The sequence below is a fragment of the Numenius arquata genome, chromosome 7, assembly GCF_964106895.1.
Source record: "Numenius arquata chromosome 7, bNumArq3.hap1.1, whole genome shotgun sequence".
NCBI lineage: Eukaryota > Metazoa > Chordata > Aves > Charadriiformes > Scolopacidae > Numenius > Numenius arquata.
In genome coordinates, this window is record NC_133582.1 from 14,558,462 (window position 1) to 14,582,245 (window position 23,784).

At 43.5% G+C, this 23,784-nt stretch overlaps 1 protein-coding gene across 1 annotated transcript in view; it reads left to right on the forward strand.

The window, feature by feature from the left end:
• Positions 1–12,103: 12,103 nt before the first annotated feature.
• SOBP (sine oculis binding protein homolog) overlaps positions 12,104–23,784 on the forward strand; it is a 117,651-nt gene continuing 105,970 nt past the window's right edge. The window contains exons 1-3 of the mRNA XM_074150715.1: positions 12,104–12,199; positions 21,524–21,662; positions 23,575–23,760. Coding sequence (XP_074006816.1) covers positions 12,104–12,199; positions 21,524–21,662; positions 23,575–23,760 — 421 coding nt within the window. The remainder of the gene's footprint in view (positions 12,200–21,523; positions 21,663–23,574; positions 23,761–23,784) is intronic.

A 23,784-nucleotide genomic window follows, 5' to 3' on the forward strand; every position in this document is an offset into this window, starting at 1 on the left:
GGCTGTTTACTGATCAACTTGAAAGCCCAGAGCACTTGAAGAAATAGTGATCTTAGGGGCTCCTCTCACTCTGTGCCCACTGCCTGCCTCGCTGTCAGGTGGAGAGTAACGTCTTTCCTGGAACCAAGTCTCAATACACGAAAGCCAACTTGGATGATAAAGAAAATGGTTTTAAAATTTGAGCTAGAAAACCCAAGTTAAACAAAATCATTTGAATCCATCCTTGTAATTTTCTGCCTGAGCAAAGTAATGTCTTTTAAGTAGCACTGACTAAATGGCTTTTGGGAAAATTAAAGCAACATAAACAAAGGTATTAATCTATACTATTCTGTACTATCGATACATTTTCCCCCCTGGTCTAGGTAAACCCTTCTGTTCAATATAGGTGTTTTTCACTATGATTCCCTCTGCTTTTGAATTTGTCCTGATGTCAGTCTGTTGGAGACAAAGAGCGATGACCCTCAGGGTATAGGGGGCAATGCATTTATTTTTACCTAGCACTTGACTCACTTGCATCTGTTCTCATTTTAATCCCTGTAATTAAAATGCCTGCCTGCCACTTCAGTACATGCTCTAGAATGATTAAAATTTGAACATTATAGTAATCATAGTTACTGCTGCTGTACAAGAGGAAGAACAATTGATCTAGGCCAACACAGTTAAGCTACGGAAGGGAAACCATAAGCTACTAATGCAAAATAGAATAGAAGAGTATTGGGTCGGATGAAAGGAGCATCTAAGGTATTACACCCTGTCTCTGATAGGAGCCAGTATGAAATGCTTAAGGGAAGAGAATGAAAAATTGAGCAAGTATGGAGAAGTATGTCCTGTGGCGTGTCTGCCCAGCTTCTACCTGACCACACTTTAGAGACTTCTTGAGCCAGATGCTTTATCAAGTCTGTCATGTTTAATAAACCAAAATGGATCTATGCTCTAGAACTTCCAGGTCTGGCTTGTCTAAGCTCTTCTTTGAAGCCGTTTAGACTTTTGCTCCCCTGAACATTCTGTGGACTGTTCCACAGTTTTATTGTGCATTATGTGGAAAAAAACCCCACTTCACCATGTTTATTTTAAGCCTCCTAACTAACAGTTTGCATTCAGAGCCAAGGAGGCGTGCCCAAGCTAGTCTAAAAGGAGGCTTGAACAACATCTCCATCCCTTTCTGTTTTATTTATTCACCCATCTTCCTTTTTTTCTCTCTCATTCCCTCTTTCTTTGTATTATCTCTGGAGGGTGTTACAAGATACACAGGCAATCTGATTTACAAATGCCTGCCTATTACGTATCAAAATTCAAAAGACCAAAAGCATGGCAGTCCTTCAGAGACACACGCTTCCACGATGGTGTCACTTGCTTGTAAGTTTAGTCTTAAACTTTGGCACCTTCGTTCCTTTCTGAGCTCCCGAGTGACAGTGACCTGGTTTTTGGAGGTGCTTAGCACACCCACCGCCTCCCGGGGGGAGCTGCAGGCGCTCGGTGCGCACAAGAGAACACTTTTATGCAGAGCATCTGCCTGGCTCTGGGCACTCAAGTATTAAATTGTTATTCTGGATTCAGCTTCACAGTGTAGTGACACAGGAAATCGTCAGCCCCAGAGTGAAATTCAGAACCTTAGGACAGACGGTGCAACCCTTACTTATGATGATTTAAGGTAAGCAGTCCTCTTGAATTAAATGTTACTAAATGTGAATCTTCTGATTTTTTCAGGATCAGTGGCAAATGCTACAGAGTACAATCATCTTACAGACTTTGTGTAGTATAAATGTATAGGTCATAGCTATATGAGGAAGAACCGACATCTGATTTTCAGCTTTGTATCTGTTTCCACAGTAAAACACACCAAAACTTGAACTTACCTGTTCGCCTGCACAATCATCCAACAGATACACTTTTCATCTGCCCTATAATTTTTCCTTCTTTCTCTGTTCTTCTCTCACTCTTGGAATTTGCTCAGACCTGTTCCTAGCCAAATGTCTCTTTTTTTTTCTTTCTTTTTTTTTTTTTTTTCCCTTCAGTGTACTCCTCTTTGCATTTCCTTTTGCTTTCTCGCCACCTTTCTATGTGTCAGCCTTGTTCCAGTTCTTCTCCCCAACGGCATTCAGAACTCCTGCTACTTTCATACACTCTCACCATTTTAAGCCGCTTTCCCACATGCTCCCTTTCACGGAATACCTTCCTTCCACTGATTTCCAAAGCACAGATGCTTGTTCGCTTTCCATGATGGCAACAACAGCTCTAAAAGAAACATATCATTTCCCCTCCTGCAATTCATGCACAAATGCCTGGCATGTGCTGCCTGGAGGAAGCCTTTCGACTCTGAATTTCCTTGCCTTTGTGGAATCTGTGAAAAAGTCTGATAAATTACAGCTTTGGCAGTTATTTCAAATAACTTTATTTGCAGCCAACTGAGGCAAAATCTGTCAATGGTGCCATCCCTGTGTTCTTTCAAAGGTCATTGGCGTTCCATGAGTGAGCTCAAAGTCAAGCTGGTTCAAAGGGAGTCTCACGTTTCATTTTCTTCCAAGGAGGTTAGATTACATGTTCTAATGGTGACAGGACTGTCCTACAAGACATAAGAGCTGGGTTCTAGTTGAGGCCATGAGGCTCTTCAAGTACATGTGTTTTGTCACTTTATCTCTCTCCCGATGATTTCTCATCTGCAAAATAACTGTAATACTAACTGGTAGTTGTAATATCAGTTAACAACACACAAGAAGACCCCAACTAATCATATGGGTGGCTAGGAGCTGAAGTTGGCCTTGGACCTGGTTTTGGTGTTCACAGTTCAGGTAAAGCCAGTAAAGCTCCTCCCAACAGGCACTTAGGAGGCTGTGACACACCTACGATATGTGAGAGAGAATATTTCTCACGTTTCCCTGGGGGGTGAGGGGAAGCAATAATATAGAACCTTGGCTCTGCAAGCCAACTGAATTGCTGCCTGAGCATGCAGGAGTGATGGGGCACCTGGGGACCTCTAGTGACACTCAGAACAAACCACAGCATGGCAGGGGTTGACATGTTATGTGGGCAAGATGTCAATGCATGCTGATCAAGATATGCATGGAGCTCCTGGCCCTCGACTCCCTGAAGTTACCCGGAGCTGAAGCCTTGTGGCAAGCCTTTCCCATGCCAGCTGGGTGGGATGGAAACTGCCTGTGATCATCTCCCATCAGCACCCTCTGGTGATCCGAAAGGGAGTGGTGAGGACATGTCAATTCTGCTTTAGCTAGTAATTTTGTGAAAAGAAATTGATAACGACACGTGACTTCAAGAATCTCAGATGGAGATGGATACATACATTGATCCTGTTTTAAGGCAAAAAATCCTCCCTGTGTAGAGAAGGATTCTCAGGACTGTCTTTGAGCAAAATCTATTTTCGGTTATGGCAGTAAGAGACAAGATTATTATCATTAATATTACGTGCATGATTTAATTAGGCAAAGCAACACAGTTCAGGAAAACAAAATCTTTCCAGATAATAGTTATACTAATTACCTCAAAGATCATAAATCAAAGCAAACTGAATAAATTACAGGACAAATGGGCTGACAAGAATCTCATGAAGTTCAGCAAAGAAATGTGAAGTTCTGCACCTGGAGAGGAATACTATAGGTGGGGGACCGAATAGAAAGCAGCTTTGCAGAGAAGGTCCTGGGGACCCTGGGATTCAACAAGTTGAACACGAGCCAGCAGCGTGCCCTTGCAGCAGAGAGGGTTGGTGTGCATTAAGAAGAGCACCTCTGGCAGGTTGAGGGAGGTGATCCCTCCTCTCTGCTCAGCCCTGGTGAGACACGTCTGGAGTGTTGGGTCCAGGTCTGGGATCCCCAATGGAAGAGAGACATGGACACACTGGAACAAGGACAGCGAAGGGCCATGGATATGATTAAAGAACTGGAGCATCTGACATATGAGAGGCTGAGAGTTTTGGGGTTGTTTAGCCACAAGAGAAGGCTCAGGGGAGATCTGATTAATGTGTATAAATACTGATGCAGGGGAGGAAGTAGAGATGGTGGAGGCAGGCTCTTCTCTGTGAAAGGACAAGGGGCACATGGGCACAAATTGAAATACAGCAAATTCCATTTAAACGTAAGGAAAAGCTTTTTTTTACTGTGAAGGTGGTCAAATACTGGAACAGGTAGCCCAGAGATGCTGTGGAGTCTCCATCCTTGCAGATATTCAAAACATGACTGGACACAGAGCCAGCCTGCTCTGCTTTGAGCAGGGAGGTTGGACTATATGATCTCCAGAGGTCCCATCCAACCTCAGCTATTCTTTGATTTGCTGAATAAAGAACATTTTCCTATGCTGAAAATATGTGCTACATCCTAGTCCTGAATATATTTCTGCTCTACATTCCCAAGATATGTTTGGGATTTTGTTTGACAGACTTTTCGCCACAGCAATGTGGATGCATTGCCATTATATATTAGGATGTGTAAAATTCATGTAAATATAACTGAGAAGATCAAGAGATTGAATCACATGTCATGTAGGATTCTGGTGAGATGCTGGCAGGGAAGCAAGCATTGCAGTAGAAGAGTAATTGTCAAATAATGACATGTCAAAGCCCAACTTTACCCAAGTCTAAATCATTTAGTATGTGTCACTGTAGATACTTTGACATGTTTCTTTGGGTCCAGGACAGAAATGAATAACCCACTGTATCTTGTATATGCAATGCAGGGGGTAATTTGGACAAAATGATGTAATGTTTTTGAAAGCATGACAAGAAAATTAAGGATGAAGTAACTCCAGAATGACTTTTATGAATGAAAAGAACCTGTAATTGTTTTCCATCCCTTGACAGATGTTACTTAAACTGACACACTATATCATGCAACAAAGCTCACAGGGGGAATACAGGATTATAAGAAAATGTATAAACCACTATCTTTATTATAAAAAAATCTTTTATTCTTCACAGAAAGACAAAGAGAGGAGGGATTCCTTTTAGGAAGAACTTGATGCAGATTACTGTAATAATATTTTCAGGAACGTATCAGCACAATTGATCTACTTAAAAAAAAAGAATGTAGTTAAAAAGAAGGGAGAACTTTCCACCATATCCCAGTCCCACACAATCTCTCCCTTTCTCTCCTGTCATTGTAGCATCTGGGAGACTTACCTGTTTCTTGAAGTGAAAACCAGAAGACTCTCTTCTGCTGCCTCTGCGTGGACAAGTAAAAGCAATGGGAAGGGGTGGAAATGGCTGTTGTTGAGAAATGACAGGCAAAGAAATGAGTTTGCCTTGGCTGTAAATATTCTCATTTCAACTCGGAGGGAGGTTTACAGCTGTGGGACAGCTGCAGAGAGCACAAGTCTCCACCTCTCACCGGTTTTGCTTCTGGCTTTGACAGTTGCCTGCTTTCAGGGTGTGTGAGAAACAGAGGCATAGAGAGTAGGAGGGTCTCTTGGGTACCTCAGACCTTCTCCAAAGTAGCCTTTGGAGGTCAGCATTTCGGGTGTCAGTGCGAGGAAATAAGAAGTCCACAGGAAAGTAGGGTTTGGTATATGCTCTTACCAACCTGTATGACAGAGCAAGTGGACCACTCTTTTAAACCAAGTGAAACTTTTAAAGTTTCCCAAGTTTCATTCGGAGGTACAGTCTTTAACTGCCATGAAGTCTAGAGGCTGCAAATGCATAGTTTGTCACAGCCAAGTTCCAGTCTGGTGTAATGTGTCTAAGTTTCTTGCTCATCCATAGGTCCTTCATTTTCCTCTACCTGATCCTTGGCATTATATTCAGTATGGAAACGTCACAGCAGAGTCACTGAATAACCGTAGTGGACAGATAGGGTGTAGCAGTAGACAGATGACAAAGATTTTTCCCCAAAGTCAATACTGATGTCCAGAGCATATTTTACTAATTTGGTTTTTAATGCATTGCTGATACCTTTTTAAAGGTTTAATATTGATTGATTTTTAATGGCATGGGTGTTCGATGCTAAAGAAGGAAAAGACCTGCCCTTGCTTACTTTTGGTGTAGGGAACGTCAGAAATGAAACAAGAAAGAAAAAGGCATTTTAACAGAAGACTTGAAAGTATTTAACAAAGAACCACAGAAACAAGTTAACATTTCTTTCTGTTTATTAAATTATGTGACATTTCAGGCAAGAAGAGCAATCATTAATTAATGATTTAATAACTTAAACAAAGTTGCTCTCTGTTTGCCAGAACTTTAGAAAGCATTAACAGTATTAAGGCTCTATCTTGCCATTAATCTGTACAGATTTGACACTGATACCCTAAAGCAGCACCAAAAAAATGAAATATTCATCAATATTAAAATACCTCCAAGCATTTCCAGACTTTCACATTTGGAAAGCCGCCACTACTCCCATTTCAACTGCCATACTGTGTCTGCTTTGGAGTGGCTACCTTTTGACATTTTGCAGAACAGCCTCTAATCATCTAAGGAAACTCTGGACTGAGGTTAGTATCCACAGCAAAAAGAAATCTACAGACACTACTGTGTGTGAGTAATGCTGTGGGCGTTCATCCAAGCTCAGGAATGAGTGGAATGTACCCCTTCTCAAAGGTATGGGTGAAATAACATCACTGAAGTGGAAGTGGGGATTGGGTGGAACTGAAGCAAGAGAGAAGTTTACATGCGTGTTTTCCATGTGTATGAAAATGGCTGGCTGTACTAAAAAAACATTTAAAAATTGGGAGCCAGTATTTTAATTATTCAGTGCATTTATTTGCTTCTGATGGCATAAATAATCTATTGCCTTAGCGTGTCATACAAAAAGTCAAGGGAACGTTTCCACTTCAAATCAAATGAAAAAAAAATTTGAAAAATCAACGTAACGGTACTTTTCTATGAACACATATAATGAATTTCTTTGTTTAATTAAACACTTCAGCAAACCAAATACCTGAATTTAAATTGCTGTTTATTATGGTTTCGCCTTGGATACAGGTGAAACGAGAACAGGTTAGCTTGTGAAAGACTGCGTAGACATATGTTTCCCACATTGACTGGCATTACTAAGCAACCTGATGGAGAGCTGACAACATCTTGGCAAGCAGAGAACAATAAGGTAAATTATCAGCAATATTAAGAGAAACCAGTTAAGAGCCACATCTTTACACTGGCCTGCGACGTCTGTGGCTGTTATTTGGGAAAAACCACAAGAGCCTCCCTTTTTACCTTCGGCTTTCTCCCTATATGTGTGGGTGTACATGTGTGTTTATACGTGCATAAACGCACGCAGACTTGTGCTTACACACGTTTTGGTATCCGAGGTTCCATGATGCGTTTCCCACCGTGCCGAGAAGGAGAGAAACAGGAGGGGGAGCTCTCGCCGCAGCCGCCGCGGCGGCAGCCCGGGCTGAACCGGGCAGGGATGCTCTCCCGGGCAGGGATGCTCCCGGGCAGGGACGATCCCTGGGCCAGGGGTGGCGGGGCCTCGGCTCCTGCCTCCAACGGGGCAGCACAACTGCTGCAGTAATTACCCCGGTTGTCCCAATTTTGGGTCTGAAAAACCATCCCGTCATTTCCAGTGTGCCCACAGAGTGCCATTTGTTTGATGCCGTTGCCTTTTAAAACCTTTCCCTTTGAAGCCATCCTGCCCGCTTACATATTTACCAGCTGGAAAATCAAGCCTGCTTGTTTATCTCGTCCTCTCTGGTAGGCAATAATGAGAAGAAATAGCTCAATAATAATATTAAAGAGAGTTACACATTAATAAAGACTAAATTGAAGAACTTATACCAAAGTGTTGCTTTCATGTTATCTAAAAAGCAACTCCGGTAAGTGGATAGGTGCCCTTTTAAAACTTGTAAATACTAATAAATAGGAATATGAATAATAGAATACAAATTAAACCTGGGGTGATTTATTTTAGGCAACTCATTTGCACCTGTTGTTTTATGAACAATATTTGTTTTTCAGAGGTCCAAATTACTGCACTTGCAAAAAAACTCAAGTGCAAATTCAGAGCTGGAAATGCAAAGCTGTGACAGAACAAAAATAGGGAGCTTGGCAAAGCACCTTGGGTGTAAAACATGCGCTTGGGCAATGGAAGGAAAAGCTCAGGTTCCTGCCATCACTCGGATGCAGCAGGGACCTGAACCTTAGTCTTGGAGGTGACCTAGCAACCACCGAAAAATGTATCACGTGGCTATTTTCTTCCCAACTTTGAAAATAACTGCTGAGTGGAGCAAAAGAAACGCAGGCCCAAACCCTTCAACGGGTGAGGCAGTGAGTAACTTACTCTGTTGCAGCGTGGTTAGAGCATGCACTCATCGTGGGAAGCCTCATATGCAGGTCCTACTCCCTTTCGAGATGAATTACAATAAGGAATATGAAGCTTTTTTTCCCCCTTAGACTGAAAAATCTTATTTTTGCTTGAATGAGAATGGAAACGTATTTTGAAAACCCTGCATTTTTTTTGCCTTTTTTTTTTTTTTTTTTTTTTTAGAACATGGGATTCTTGGTTTCCAATGCACACTGTCTAATAAATTGATTTAAAATCACCTTGGAAATTTCACATGGAATTTGGTCTCCTTAAAATCAAATCTTCACTGACTTCTGCAGGATCAGAATTTCATTTTGGGCTGAAAACTGCTTTCTGATACCATGTACCCCAGTATCTGGTAGAATAAATGCGAGCAGCCCTGTTGATCCAATCAGGCACCCTTATTCACCTGTTCAAGATGTTTGCAGAATCCGTATAGAGCACTGCTGAACCAGGTTTCTTTACCAAAAATACAGGTTTTCACACAAGGAATATGTGCTGTCACAGTTCAGTAAATGTATTTAATGTTAAGGTCTCTGCAATGTAAATACCAGATTTATTTTCTCATAACTTTTTGGAGACGTTCAGATCAATGCCATTGTAAAACTGACAAATTCATGGCTTCCATAGATTCTGATAATCTGCCTGCCCTTACAAGTTCACAAGCTACCATTAAAACCTGAAAATGTTCCTTTCTGCTAGTCATTCGCTCCCCAGTAACAAGTGGAATAATTAGACAGTTTCCAAAACTTATTTCGGTAGCTACGATGTGTGTCAGATGATAACGTCTGAGCACTCTAAATGCATGAACTTCTGTGTTGACAGTTGATGGTCCTCCATATGCTATCACTAGAAGAACAACTTCCCAAGAATATGTAGTATAATAATATGCAATATGTAAAGGTAATAACAGCTCTAGAAAAATAGGAATTGTGACAGATGCAGACATAATCTGCTGTCAGATGAAGAGATATTATTAGGACACAGAGAGGTAGAACTTTTGCATCCATCCAAAGCCTATATTAGATACTGAGAAAAACAGGATATGCTCTAAGACCATGGCGTTCATCTGGTGGGTGATGAGGTTCTGAGCTACTGTAGGCTGGTTTTAAGGAGCTTACCAGAAGTAACTGAGAAAAGTGAGCATAAATTCAGGGGGCATAAATTCACATCTCCATTCAAAAGTATTTGGAGTGTGCAACCGGAAAAAAAAAAAAAAACTAACTGAAAGGTACTATTTTTGGTGATCAAAAAGTGAGGATCAGCATTCAGAATTGGTAGCAAGAGGGATGGGAAGAGCTTCAATTTACAACCTAACCTTCGGCCGTCAGTCAGGAAAACTGGAATGACAAATTTGATCCTGAAGACATTCTTTTGGTCTTCTCACTGTAACCTGCTGAAGACAATTGGCACCCTTTGGGCTTCCAGATACACTCTCCAAAGCCCCTCCCAATAATAAAGGAAATGCTGTCTATGCTGGGAATTCTGGATTAATCGTTTTGTCAGATTATCGACTCTGTTAAACTTATGCAGTGAAACAGAGCTTTATTACAATACGTACAGTAATGTTGAGAAGTAGCCTTCAGATCTTTCGCTGAATGAGAACCATTTGAGGCAATCCTCAGAAGTTTAGCAGAAGTTCTAAGGTTTTTTATTAAAACTCTGCTGTCAGCTCTTCAGAGAAACTAGTGATATAACCCTAATGCAAGCATTAATTTTACCTTTTTCGTTTGAATGGCTTTGTGTATCAGCAAGGTGGTGGCGATTCAAAGCAGAATAGTTGTCTGAGGTTGGCTCGCTTTTTCCAGCCAAAGGTTTCAAAGAGCTCCCAGGCTACGTGTGACTGTGTTTATAAGCAACTTCCCCTTGCGTTGCCTGTCTTATCCCTACTGTGCGAGAAAATACATTGAGATTCTGGGAATATCTCCCGTACTTGATGAGAGATCAACCATACCAATTCGTTTTTAATAAAATACGGTGAACAAAACATAGAGATGAGGTTGCTGGTGGTGGTGGTGAGGCACAGAAGGAGGGAAATCTCCCTGCTAAGCACCATCTTCTGGAGGTGACCCGTAGAGTCACAAGTTAGTTTCCCCAAGTTTCAGAACTCACTGTCTTTTAAAATATTACAGTCAAGGAAAAAAAAAAAAAAAAAAGAAAGAAATCTCAGCTCTTTCTCATGCTCGCTGCTGGTGAGGCTGAGGGCAGACCTTGTGTTCCTGGTGTGCAGAACAGACGGAGCCCACGGCACGACCCCTTCTGCGGCAGGCTCCTGCAGTTCCTCGCCGCCGGCAGAGCCTTCTCGAGGGTCTCCGTGAGGTCCTGCCGCTCTGCGAAAACAAACGCGGATCAGATCTGCTTTTTCCCAACATCTGCCTGATTCTTGCAGGCAGCGAGGGGAGTGGCAGCACCTTCGCTTCACAGCGGCCGTGACCTTACCGCTGCAGATGGGCTCTTGGATTTTACAGGCTGAGGTCTGGTTGCTATCTCTCCTTTCGATGCTCGCTGCTCTAACGGCTAAGGCTGTGCAAAATCCCAGTTTCTTCCTATTTTCAGTGCCACAGGGGAGAATATGCTCCGCGTCTCTAATCACTCTGCCATCTGAAAGCAGGCGAGCGAGGCTCATTTTAGTCACGAAAGGAGCAAAAGGAGTTCTGCTCAACTTTTCATACTGAAAAATGTCAGTGGTTTAAGCTTCAGAAACAGAGAATGTTAATTAGACATTGTTGCACGCAAAATGAACTTATCTTTGACAGGCTAAACAGAGATTTTTATGGGGAGCCTACTCATACCCACGCGGAACGCAGTTTATCTTTCAACTGCGGGGTTTCTTAAAAAAATAAGTGTAATTTTAAGGTGTACCGCAGTCATCATGAGAAGCCCCGTACAATTACAATTTTGACTAATGGAACAATGGACACCCCCGTACCGTACTGTATTGTATCGGGTGATTAGGGAACTGCCAGGGAGCAGGAAAGCACAACCCAGGAATAATCAATGTATCCCCCGCAGTGTGTGCTGTAATCCAGCACCTCGTCCCACCGAACCATTCATCCTCCCTTCCCAGGCGCGGATGAAGGGGAAAAAAACAGGAGTAATCGCACCTCGGCACGCCGGGGAGCCCCGTCCGACTGCGGCGGGGACGGGACGGCAGCGCGGGGAAGGGGGGTTCCGGGCACGCAGGGAGGGGGGCACGGCGGCGGCACCCCGGTGCGAGGCGCAGGCGGGGCCGACCCCCCGGGTGTGCGGGGACACACACACACACACACGGCCCCCCTCCCCCATCCTGGCTGTGGGCGGGTGCGGGAGCGCACCGCCCCCTCCCCTCCGCTCCGCCCGGTGCTCGCCGCCGCGTCCCCCCCTCCTTTCAACGCCCCCCCCCCCCCCCGCCCCGGGCTCCCATGGCGGGCAGCGGCGGCCGATTCGGTGCCGGCAAGCCCCGCCCGCCGGCGGGCCGAGGCCGGCCCCCCCTTTCCCTCCGCCGCCCCCTCCGCGGCAGCCCGCCAGCAGCGCCACAGCAGGCGCGGGGCCGGCTCGCTCCGCGCTGCCTCCTCGCCCGCTCGCCCGCCCGCTCGCCCCGCCGCCCCGCCGCTCCCATGCAGGCCGGCGGCGAGGCAGAAGATGGCTGACTCGCCGGGGCACCCGCGCCCCTGCCCGCCCGCGACCCCCGCCCGCCCGCCGCCGCCGCCGCCACCGCCACCGCCGCGCTCCCCCCGGGCCCTTCGCGGCGCCGCCTGCCACCACTGAGAGCCGCCGCCGCCGCCACCCCCGCCACCCCCCCACCCCGCGCCCCTCCCGGCCCCCCCAAGAGCACCAGCAGCCATTTCATCTCCACCACCACCACCAAGTAGGCGCAAAAAATGGCAGAAATGGAGAAAGAAGGGAGACCTCCCGAAAATAAAAGGAGCAGGAAGCCGGCTCACCCGGTGAAGCGGGAGATCAACGAGGAGATGAAGGTAGGTGCCTGTGATGGGGAAGGGAGCGGGGGGCTCCCCCCCCCACCGCCCCCCCGCCTCCGTGCATGGCAATGAAATAAGAAAGGATCTCTTGTCATTTTTTTTTTTTTTGTAGGATGCACTGAATGTGTCTCAACTCCGCCTCCTGGGCTGAAAACAGAGACGAATTCACAGGCTGCAAATCCTGTTCATTGACCAGCTTTGATTTATTTATTTTTTAAAAAAACCCTCTCCCTCGTTGGGCTTTTAAGCTCTTTGGGTGACAGTGATGAACCTTTTTTTTTTCCTTTTTTTTTTTTTTTTTCTTTCTTTCTCTAGCCATGCCCTCAGGTAGCTGGGAAGCCCTAAAGTTAGGAAAGAAAGGGACCTCTTTTAAACACTGCCTTTCTCTCCTTTTTTTTTTTTTTTTTTTTTTTTTTTTTCGGTAGCCGGCTGCAACTGTGTAATTAAATTGTCAAAGTGAAATGTTGCGGGCTGAGCCGCGCATCCTTCTCGCACTTAAGCGCGGAGACCCCTCGTCTCTCCGTCTGCCTCTCGCTGCCTCCCCTGCTTTCCCTGCCCCGCTTCCCAGCCCGTCGCGGCGGCGGAGGGCCTGCTGAAAGGGGGCTGTCCGGGGGCTGCTTTGGGGATGGAAGTGTATTTATCGTGCGGAGGAGGGAGGGCTGTCCTGCCTGATAGGAAGCTGTGCCAATCCAGCTGTGCGCTGGAGGTAGCGCTTGAGGCGGCCGCTCCAGATGTTAGGATGGCTGCGATCGCACAAAAACGTTATTTCGGGATTTCTTTTATCATTAGGTTGCTGCTCCAGCCTTGACTGGTCCTGTTTTTTTTGCGCCTGTTTTTCACGTCTGTTCTGTGTCTGTTTGTTTTACGTCTCTAATTTCCCAAAGTTGGGAACACCGTATTGCGAGACTTCAGCTGAACTTGTTGTTGTTGTTTAATGCACAGATAAAGTGACTAAAACGGCATAGTCTGGTTATAAGATAAAGCTGCTGTCATTTCATTTGAATATGTCATTTATTATGAGGCTGATTGTAAGTGGAGGACTGCCTGGAAAATGTCACACACTTGCATAGTATGTATACTATATAGACGAGTATATAAATACGCATGCTTCCTAGTGAAAATATTTTTGCTTTCTGGAGCATTGATCTCCCCATGTGAAATTAAAGGGGAATGCACAATCCCCTCCCCTCTCCACTCTTTTACACGCCACTAATTTTGGTTAGGTGCCCTTTCCTGCCTAAGGCAGGCATTGGGGCTCCTGCTGCCTGTGTGATGAGCGCGTACACAGTTCTGCGTGTGCATCAGCTGGGGATGTGGACAAGAGTAGTATTAGGGGAACGAACAAAATAACGTGTCGGGTGCATCTCTTCGGAAATAAACCGTCCTCGTTTCAAGTCCCGAGGAGCGGCGGTATTATTCTTTGCGAGATATATGACACATCCTATTTTGGGAGAGGGCTCTGTACAGGCACCGGAGAGTAAGAGTCATTGCTCATGGTAATCCCACGTAGTTTTGAGGACTGCGGAGGTCTGTAGTATAGGGCATTGGCCCCTCAGAGCATCGCCTAATGCGATCTATATGGATTGCAGCTTTTAAGTTTCATAGGTTCTAGAATTACAAATTAGCTAATTTTAATCAAAACATGTGAAATGTTATCCTGGCTGGATATAAAGGCTGACTGTGCTGGATCCTCTGGGTTTGTTTTGTTTACTTTGGCTGCAGGCACACTCAGCGGTTTGGGAGATAGTTGTTCTTCTACAGTATAACAGATGTTTGTCTGAAAGGGTGAGGAAGAAACAAAAACAACATTGTGTGAAGGAGAAAAATTACACAATTTTAAACTAATGCTTTGGTATTAAGCACTGGCGTTAACCTTCACGTAGAGAGTTTCTCTTTTTTTAACCATGGGTAGCTGCTTAAGGTTAGAAACCTCAAGATTTCAGCTGACTTAAAAATTAAAGGCAGGTAAAAATGGCATTTTGAACCAGTGTGATTTCTGGTTGAGAGTGAGATAGCTGATGGCAGAACCTTTCACAAAACACGGGCTATCTTTCGATGTAAATTGTGCTACATATGCTGTGCTGGGAGGCTGCATTTTTAGTAGGACAGTTGGCTGCTGTCATCCAAGAGGGGGAAAGAGAGAGGAAGAAAAAGGAGAAAAAAAAAAAAAAAAGTGGCTTGAATTTTTGACTTGTTGAGAAAGTTAAAATCCTGTCGCGGTCCCTCACTCTTTTTCTTTACTGATGAATTAAGATGTCTGGTTGTTCTCGGTAAACCCGGGGAATACAATAATGTAACAAATTGGTTACACTGTGCAAAATGTTTGCAGCGAAATGACAGAGGGAGCACAATGTGCCCTTGTGTAGGTTCATATCTGTAATGTTCAAACAGACTGGCTGTTTCCCTTCATCTGAACTGCTTTCATCTGGACCAGTGTAAAATAAGCTCTGGTAAGTAATCACGGCAGAGCAGAAAGAAAGGAATGTATACAGCAATAGACAGCCTAAGCTGTAAAAACTGTAACCCGAGTATCAGCAGCAGATCAGATATCAAGGCTTTAAGGTAGGGGAAATGAAAGAGATGAAGGGGAGGAAAAGACGAGAGAGAGGGAATGGAAAAGTCAGCTTGGAAAGTGAAGGAGAAGTAGGAGGGCCCCCTCAGGGAAATTTGGCTCAGGGATTAGGGAATTTTATCATGGTGTACAGTGACCTACTCAGGTTTCAGCCCACGTTGGATCAAATTGCCTCCCTTTGCTAGCAGAAAGAAAAAGGACTGGTGTATATGTGATTTTTTTTTTTTTTTTTTCCCTTCGGGTAATAAAAAGGCCATTGGTACAAGTGTCTATTTTAAGTACAGCAAATGCAGGGCACTATGAATGAGCAATAAAATTACCTCATCCCAGAGACTTCCTTCAAGATTTGCTGTTTGATACAGTCAGATATTTACTCGAGAAGGATCACAACACCTAACTGCTTGGTTTGTTGTCTTCCGACAGTAGTGTCACAGCTCAGTTTTAACACGACTGGATGGATATTCAGGTTGCTTGCTCTTTCCTTATGCCAGATATTAAGTTACATTTTTGTTATCTCTAACCTAATGTACATGATGGTCATAACAAATTTTAATACGATACAATGTTTTGTGCAAAAAGCGCATTACTGCACAGTTTTCTGATATTACATTTCAATGAAAAATATATTCAGGAGGAATTGTTTTGTTTTGCTGTGACCTTCACAGCCTCTCTTTCTTTTTTCTGATTATTGTTTTCTTTTGTCCCCTTTCCTCCTTCAGATGATACTCACCATTTTTATTTCCAGGGGTAGCATTGTTCACCTCCTTCAGTGCAGTGCCATTTCTCACCCACTGGTGAATAACAGAACACCTAATAGATAACAGATCCAAAGCTATTGTAATCAGGGAACCCAATACTATTTTAAGACTAAAATATTTTTTACGGTTTAACTGATGAAAGTGCCTGTCAAGGCGCGGTGATGGCTTCCCCATCCATCCCCCCTCAGCTTATTTCTATTTGCTGTCCTGCTGCTCAGGAGCAGCCTGGTGTTGTGAAATGAAGTTACATCCAGTATGGATTGCACTGGAAGTTCTCCTGCACAAACAAGACAATGTATCTGCACATCTCTGTCAGTTGAAAGGCGAGCAATTAATTTGTGCTGTAATTTCACAGGGCTGCTCTGTGCGCCCAAGGAGTTTACCATCTATAAATATTCTCAATAACTAATTTGTATCTAAAATTGGGCTTCGTTCCCGATGCCTAGAGCTTAAGACAGCCCCATCTGTTATAGTTTAATAGTAAACTCATCAGAAGATCTTTCAGTTTAGTGTTTTAATATCCCCCATTTGGCATTTAAAAGTACTACTGTCGGAAGGAGGAAAGCGGTGAAGCAGGCGTAGCAGCGCTGCGCCTGGAGCCAGTCAGAGCGCTCTGAGCGCTCAGAAGATTCCAAGGAAACTCCTCCCTTCTCTCCTGAAAAGCAAAAAAATCTCTTTGGCAAAGTGGAAAAGCAGACAGACTTTATCAATTGTACTATTTCAGGAGACCGAGGTGGGTTTGGATTTGGTTTTGGGTTTTTTGCGGAGTCTGCATGGAAGGAGTTTTGTGGGATGGCTGCAAAAGGGAGCTGTGTTGTCTGTGCAGGGAGCCTCACCTGCCTGTGCATCCTAGAAACAGCACTTCCCCGAACAACCTGGGTGTTATGGAACCAAAGGTGTATGTGGGAGGACAAAGGAAATTAAAGCATCAAGAAATTTTGCTTTCTGATAGCCTAAAGGTCTAACCATAAAATGCAATATGGCGACAACATAAATAAGTGAAGAAAGTGAGGGCTGGTAAAAAAAAAAAAAATAAAAAAAAATCCAAGTTCGTATTGTGGCTCTAGAAACATTTATATTTCCTCGGTGCAGTGAAAGTGAAAAGTGAATTTGTGGGGCTCTGCACCGAGTGGGTTCTGCAGGCAAGGAAATGGAATGGAGCCATCGTGCTTCCTCCCAGATCTGAAATAAACATTCAGCAGTAAAACCTAGAAGAAAATGAGTCTGACAGACTCATTCTCCCCTGCGTTTCCTGCCTCCATGTTTGCCAGGCCTCGTTCGGTGAAGCCAGGCCTTGCCCCCTGTGAATAAGGTTCATAGAGAAGGAAAGGCGAGAGGTCTAAGATGGAAAGAGAAGCGTGGCTCAGCTTCAAAATGTATTAATTAGTGAAGATTTGGGAAAATGATGCATTGCAATGTAAAAAATCAAGCTGTAGGTGTACTGTTACGATGAAACGAGTCCTAAAGTGGGGATAAATGTGATTATATTTTTACTGTGTAGTGTATAAGTCAGCCTCACAAAGGAGAGAAACCATAGTCTGGCGAGTTAACACACTCTTCTTCATCTTTGCCATGAATAGGAAGCAAATTCAAGTCAAAATACCAACGAGCATAACAGTTAGTTAGTTATCCTGGCTCTTCCAGGAGGGAGGATATTTCTACATAGTACAAGAATAGAGAAATCATACAGTTAAAACATGCAAATTACACATTGCCCCGCAGTGGTGATAAGTGGTTTGGGACTTAGCAGGGGGGCGACGAAAGAATTGCCATCTATGAGGAAGGGAGGGCTTTGGCAGTGCTGTGTGAGTGGGGCCACTGGAGTGTTTTGGGGCCAGTTTCTTCGGCAGGGACGAGCCCGTTGTGCTGCAGCCATGGCAAATGCTCTGGCAGCTGCCACGGTGTGTGGCTGCACACCCGCACTGTCGGCCAGAGGAGCGCGGGAGATTTGGCTCTGGTGGGATGTCAACCCACTGCCTGCGTGCAGTCTGAAGAGGAGGCTGAAGAGGTTATCGGTGTTTTCCACCGCAGGCTCTGGAGCACAAGAGGCTGAGCGTGGCGTGGTGGTGTGAGCACAGAAGGATGCAGGGCAGGATTTCTGTACTCGTCTTCTCAGCTCCGACACTGGCCCACGCTGTGAGCGGGACCGGGGCTCGGTCCCTCGGTTCCCCTGCGAGGGACTGAGCGTTGCCTCCCTGGCAGGGTGAAGTTGGCTTCGGTGCTGTAATTTCGCAGTGCAATCCACGGACCCCTGCAGGACTCCTCTTGGGTTCAGTCGGATTCACTCTGAGCTCAAGGGTCCCAGCTTGGCAGTGTGATTGCTGACTTGGGATTTTATTGAGGATGGGCAAGGTTTTCCCTGGTGTGCTGGTCTTCTGTGTCATGCCAGCCCTCTGGCAGGGCTGTGGGGCTGGGGTGGCAGTCTCCATCCTGCAGGCCCTCCACATCCTTTTGGGGAATGGGTCTGAAAGTAGACATGGACTAGCTCAGTGCTTCTACTCTCCCGTTCCTGAAAAACCTTGAAATTGCAGCTCCTTGCACATCCTACATCTGGTCACCCACACTTGTTTTCTCCCTGGGCTTTGGCAGGCCCATTGTCTCTCAGTTCAGCTGATTACTTTCTAGCCTGCTCCATCACTGCTTCTTCTGCTCTCCTGGTCCAACATCAGGCCCCGCATTCTTGCTCTTCTCAAGCACCATGGTTACAATCATCACCTTTCTTTTCACTAAGCCTTTGAAGCTTGTACATCCTTCAGTGAGCTTCTGCTCTGCACATACAGGTTATGTATTAATTGGCTTGCTTCCTTTCCTTAACTTCATCAAGGACTGGGCTTTTTTTTTTCCCCTCTGCATTCAGACAGAGAAAAATTGTCTCCTCTCATCTCATCAGTTTTATTTTGACTATTGCCACCACACCGGTCTTTACGTGTCCCATCTTGTTATCTGTCTTGAATCCGCATAGACTGGGCCTATCACTGAAATGGAAAGAAGGAAGAATACATGGAAACAATGAAGTAATAGTGGTCATCTCCAGGGCAGCAGCTTCAGCAAGCACGTGACCCGGGCGACCATCATCTTGATGGAGAGGGTGTTAGATATGGCTGCAAATGGGTTTTGTAGTCAGGAGTCTGGGGGATGGTGATGTCATAGTTCTGTGGACTCCCATCTGTGTGAGAGGGTTGATGTGGAAGGAAACATTTCTCAGCTTTGACCGTCAGCTTGTTGAGGATGGGATCATCCTCTTGGTTTGCTGTGTACAGTGTGCTGTGTAATGAAGCCCTGGCTGTGAGCCACCAGGAGAATAGTATTAAGAGTGATCACTACCATTGTAATATGTAAGATAAATTATGAAGGAGAACGGCTTAATTGTTTCTTTTATCCAAGCATCCTTGTTGAGAAATCACAGTGCTTACTTTTGTTACTGATAATATGTAACCTCATTCTACTCTCACTGAAGTTAATAGCAAAGGTTCCCAGTCATTTTTATTATTTTTTTTAAAGAGTCAGGTCTATTATGAGTAATTTCAAAATCAAATGTACTTTTTTGTCATTACGACTGTTCATTTTTGTGTCTCACTCATCATGGATGGTAAGATGAGGCTTGTAAGGTACTGAAACTTTGTGCCATTACAAGCCCAACCATCACTTTGACTAGATTCTGAAGAGACATATACATGTATGAATTTTCAGGAAAAAATAAACATATATGCAGCCTTGCTTGCATATTTCTTGATGAGTAATTAGAAATTACTCATTGCCTGAGTTGATCAACAGTGCAAATAAAATACAGAGCATCCACAGGAGGCAAATTTAGAGCTACTCAATTAATTTGGTTGCATGGGGTTTAAGTCAGGAAGGCTTTGGTCTCTACCTTGCTAGATCAGTCTCTTGGGCTGCATCTCCATCATTGAAACTCAGCAAAGCAAGGGAAGCTGGTGGAGCTTGTCTTTGGGCATCCATGGACCCATCGGGCCATTCTGGGTGAGCTGCAGTGGCGAGGTTTCACTCTCCATCCCCACGTCATTTTGTTGTTGGATTCCCATGGGTTAGAGACAGGGTTTATGCATTGGGTCTTTCAGCGCTGTGAGAAAGATTTTCCAAAAAGCTAAAAACCAAAAAAATTCGGAAAAAAATCCCATTTTTGCCAGTATTTAAAACACTTACAACACTGCATCATTCAAATGAGCTTATATATATAATTTTAGAAATGACTGTAGGTATTAGCCACAATACACTGCATTGTATACGCTGTTGCAAACTGTAGTAGTGACATAACGGGTTGTCGTACTTACAGTGCTAACAGTAGAGGTAGAGGTGGAATGATATGATGTTTTCCAGCAATTTGGGGCTGCAGAGGACAGCCACGGAACCGAGACTTTCAGCAGGAGGTCAAGTGAAAATGAAAGGGGAAAACCAGAGGGGAAATTGATGCTCCAAGGGTCTGCTGTGGCATTTTGTTTTGTTTTTTTTCTTTTCCTGAAACATGTGTTTGTAGCACAGTTGCACAGAGGATACTCCTGGAAGAGTATAAATTGCTTGTGTTTATTGCTTATAGCTGCTTTACAGCGCTCCTTGAGTGACAGGAACACCTATGCAATCTGGTGTGATGAATGAGCCAGGAGCAGTGAAGCTCTGACATTCCAGGGCAGAGCGCCTGCTGTAGCTTTGAATTCAGAAGCAATTATCATCTGATTAATTTTATTTATTTATTTAAATGACTGGAGAATTGCTGTGTTTTATCATTAGACTTGCTCCCACTCAAAAATTAAGCTAGAGCAGTTACTAGACAAAATCTAGCAACCTGCAAATTTGACACGTACCATTTGTTTTGAATTGGTGTTGTATTCTCCTTGTTCCTTTGCTGGTAGCCAGAGTCCCAGAAGAGAGCGCATATCAGGAGCATTATTTTAGATGTCAAGATCTTACAGGAAAACGAAGTTTGGAATTTGTTTTGAAAGAATGATAATAAAAAAATGCAGAGACCGAATCGGAAGGCTTTGTGTGTGGCTTTTTCGTTTCATTTTATAGTTGTCATACTACTTTAAACTGGTCTTTGCCGTCACAATAATTCATTAGCTGGTTTCCTTTGGTAGTTCCCTAAATCCGTAAGCCCTAGAGCTCCATGGCACTATTTGGTTTCAGAAAGCTTTGTTGCCTGGCTGCAGATTTCTTAAGTTGCTCCACTAAATCTCCTGGCCCAGTAATGAGCGTTTTCTACAGAAATATTTTTGCCACATGACCTAGAGGATGTGTTTTTAATAGAACTTGAGAGTTATGACAGTCATGTTCCATATTTTGCATTTCCATACAAACATAAAATGTAACCACACGTCTGCTTGGAAATCGGTTTGAAAATAAATATGGCAAAACTGAGAAAGGTTTTCTTAAGCAAATATAAGAGGTGTTTATCTGAAACATTATGGTAAAATGATTTCATGATGAAGAGTTTTTAAGTGGTTTGACTATGCAAGGCCTTATAACTCTGAGGAAAAACGTCTTTGCTGTGATTTTATTTGATTTGGTTCATGGGCAACTCAAGGAACTGTAATTGTGTCAGTGACCTGCTCCAGCTGAAAAGACTGTAGCGCAGTAAGATTGATTAACTGCTGGTTGAAAAAAATCCTAGTTTTCTGTTATTCTCTTGCTGCAGTCTTAAATATTTTATGGCAACACAGACAAGTTTGTGTGACGAATGTATGTTAAAATATTTCTGACATTGAATGCCGGAGCAAAAGTCATAAATATCTCTCCTTTTCATTTTCTTTAAATTACAGACGTATGAGTCTCTGTCGTAATTACACGTGCCAGTCAGAGATTTAAATGCATTACACTTTATGCACTTGACTTATGAAACGAACATTAGTCTTTGAGGAGGTGGGCCAAACCTGACACTTCCTCGTGTAGCACAGATACAGTTCGATTTATGCAGTCCTCCCTTCCTTCCAAATGGTTATTGATTACATAAATAAGTAGGTAATTTTTCTCTTTCAGAACTTTGCAGAAAACACTATGAATGAGCTCCTTGGCTGGTACGGTTATGATAAGGTTGAATTGAAAGATGGAGAAGATATTGAATTCAGGAACTACTCGGCAGACGGGGAAAGCCGCCAGCACATTTCTGTTCTCAAAGGTAATGAGACTTAATGTTTCTGTGTTCAGGCAAAGAAGGATTAATATCTCAACCTGTCTGAATTGGCGTGGACTGGGAAGTGTGTTCTGCTGCTTGCTTCGTGGTTGGTTTAAATAAAAATATCGGAGAGTCCCTTCTAGTACAAGGAAGCCAATAGACTACGGGGAAAATCGCTTAACAAAATTGCTGTCTGTAGGCACTTACTAACCTGTCTTCACAAATAATACCTTTTGTGAGTCAGTTAAAAGTCATTTACCTGTGGTACCAATGAACTGCTCACAACTGGAAAAAAGAAAGAGCACTTTCCGAGCTCTGTGGCTTTAAGGAACCCTTTTGCTTCCAAAACTAAGGCTTTTTTGCCTATGGCTTTTTGAAATGCTGAAAGATTTTGAGCTGGAATATTCACAGCACATGTGGGAATCACTGTGAATGTTCACAAAAGGCTCCTCAGGGATGTTTGTACCATAGTGTCTTCTGCAAGTGCTGCAGAAGTTCTCCAGGGGTGGAATTTGTTTGGGACAGTGCTAGATCTTCATGTAGTATGAGATAACTCAAAATGTGAAGGACGGGATCCAGTCTTTTTGTTCAGCCGTTCGGTTGCTGCCTTCTGACTCCGCAGCCACAGCAAAGGGGCAGGGACTTGCGACCAGAGTGAAGCGAAGAGTAGGAAATTGCTGCATCTTAACTTATCCAACAAGAGTTCCTCAAAGGTGAGGTAAAGAGAGGAAATTGCAGCAGCTTTTATGCTCCCGGACTGCCACTTATTCACTGCCTTTGTGGCCAGCAGGGTTTGGGTTTTCTTTCTGAAGGCCAGCAGCAGTGCTGTATTCAGAGAGTGTTACAATGAGTACTGATACCAGAGACCAATTCTGAAGTAGAGGTGGCTAGAAAAAAGGTAGAAAAATTAGAGGTAAGGTGAAACAACCTAATTGTGTTAAAATTGAACGTTTGCAGCTTGTTAGTTCTATAGTGACATTGGTGATGAATATTTATTTTTCATTGAAAATACAATGTCATTAAGCCACCTTTGAAGAAACTTGTTCCTATGCAGTAATGCAATTAATTTATTTATGTTTTAATAAATAGATCTTTTATTGAATGATTTGTGGCTCCAGTCTATGCTTGATGAAATTTGTGACATTTTTTTTCTGTAGACACATGATACAAACCATATGTTTTATGTACCAAACAAAGATGTCGAATACTCGTGCCAGGTAGAAACTTTTGGTGTATGCAGTCTGTGGGAGGGAAAAAAGTGTGTTTCTTTTTCTGAGAGATGGGAGGAGAGGGAATAATAAGAATTAAGTCCTGCCCCATAGCTAACTGAGGTGCATTAGAGAAATTTCTACAAATAAGAATCCTGAGGTGATTTGGGATTAAAGAATTAGAATAATAACTGTCATCATTTCATGCACACTTTGCTGTAATTTCAATATTTTGTTCCTTTCTTTAAATCCTTTCCATTACTACTACTGCTACTAGTATTACTGATAGAGAATTAGGAATTCTTTTATTTTTCAGTGTATGCTTCCTGCATGGGTGAAGTCACAGTACACTGAGTGTGATGACCATGCAAATGGTGGACATGAAGGACACGAATAGGGTATCATTGATTAAATCAGGCATACTAAGGATATATATTACAAAATAATCTCACCTTTAAAAAAAAAAAGTATAGTTGTGTTTAGTGTGAGTTTGATTTATTAAAATGGAGCATTTCTGAAGAATACTGGAAAGTATCCATATTTTAAAAGGGAAAATATCTGGGGAGGGTTGTGCACTCTTCTTCTCCGTATTAGGGAGAAGTAATGTATTAGGGTAAGTAATTTAATGAACGGATTGGTGAAAGTATGGAGGGGCATTTAAGAAAGATATTTGTCATACTGTACAATGTGTTCTTTGTGTTTTACAGAAAATTCTTTGCCAAAACCAAAATTACCTGAGGACAGTGTTATTTCACCGTACAATATAAACCCAGGCTACCCAGGGCTTGCCACAGGAAATGGACTTTCAGACTCACCAGCAGGGTCGAAGGATCACGGGAATGTACCTATTATTGTCCCATTAATTCCACCACCTTTCATAAAGCCACCAGCAGGTAAATCCTAATGAACATTTCAAA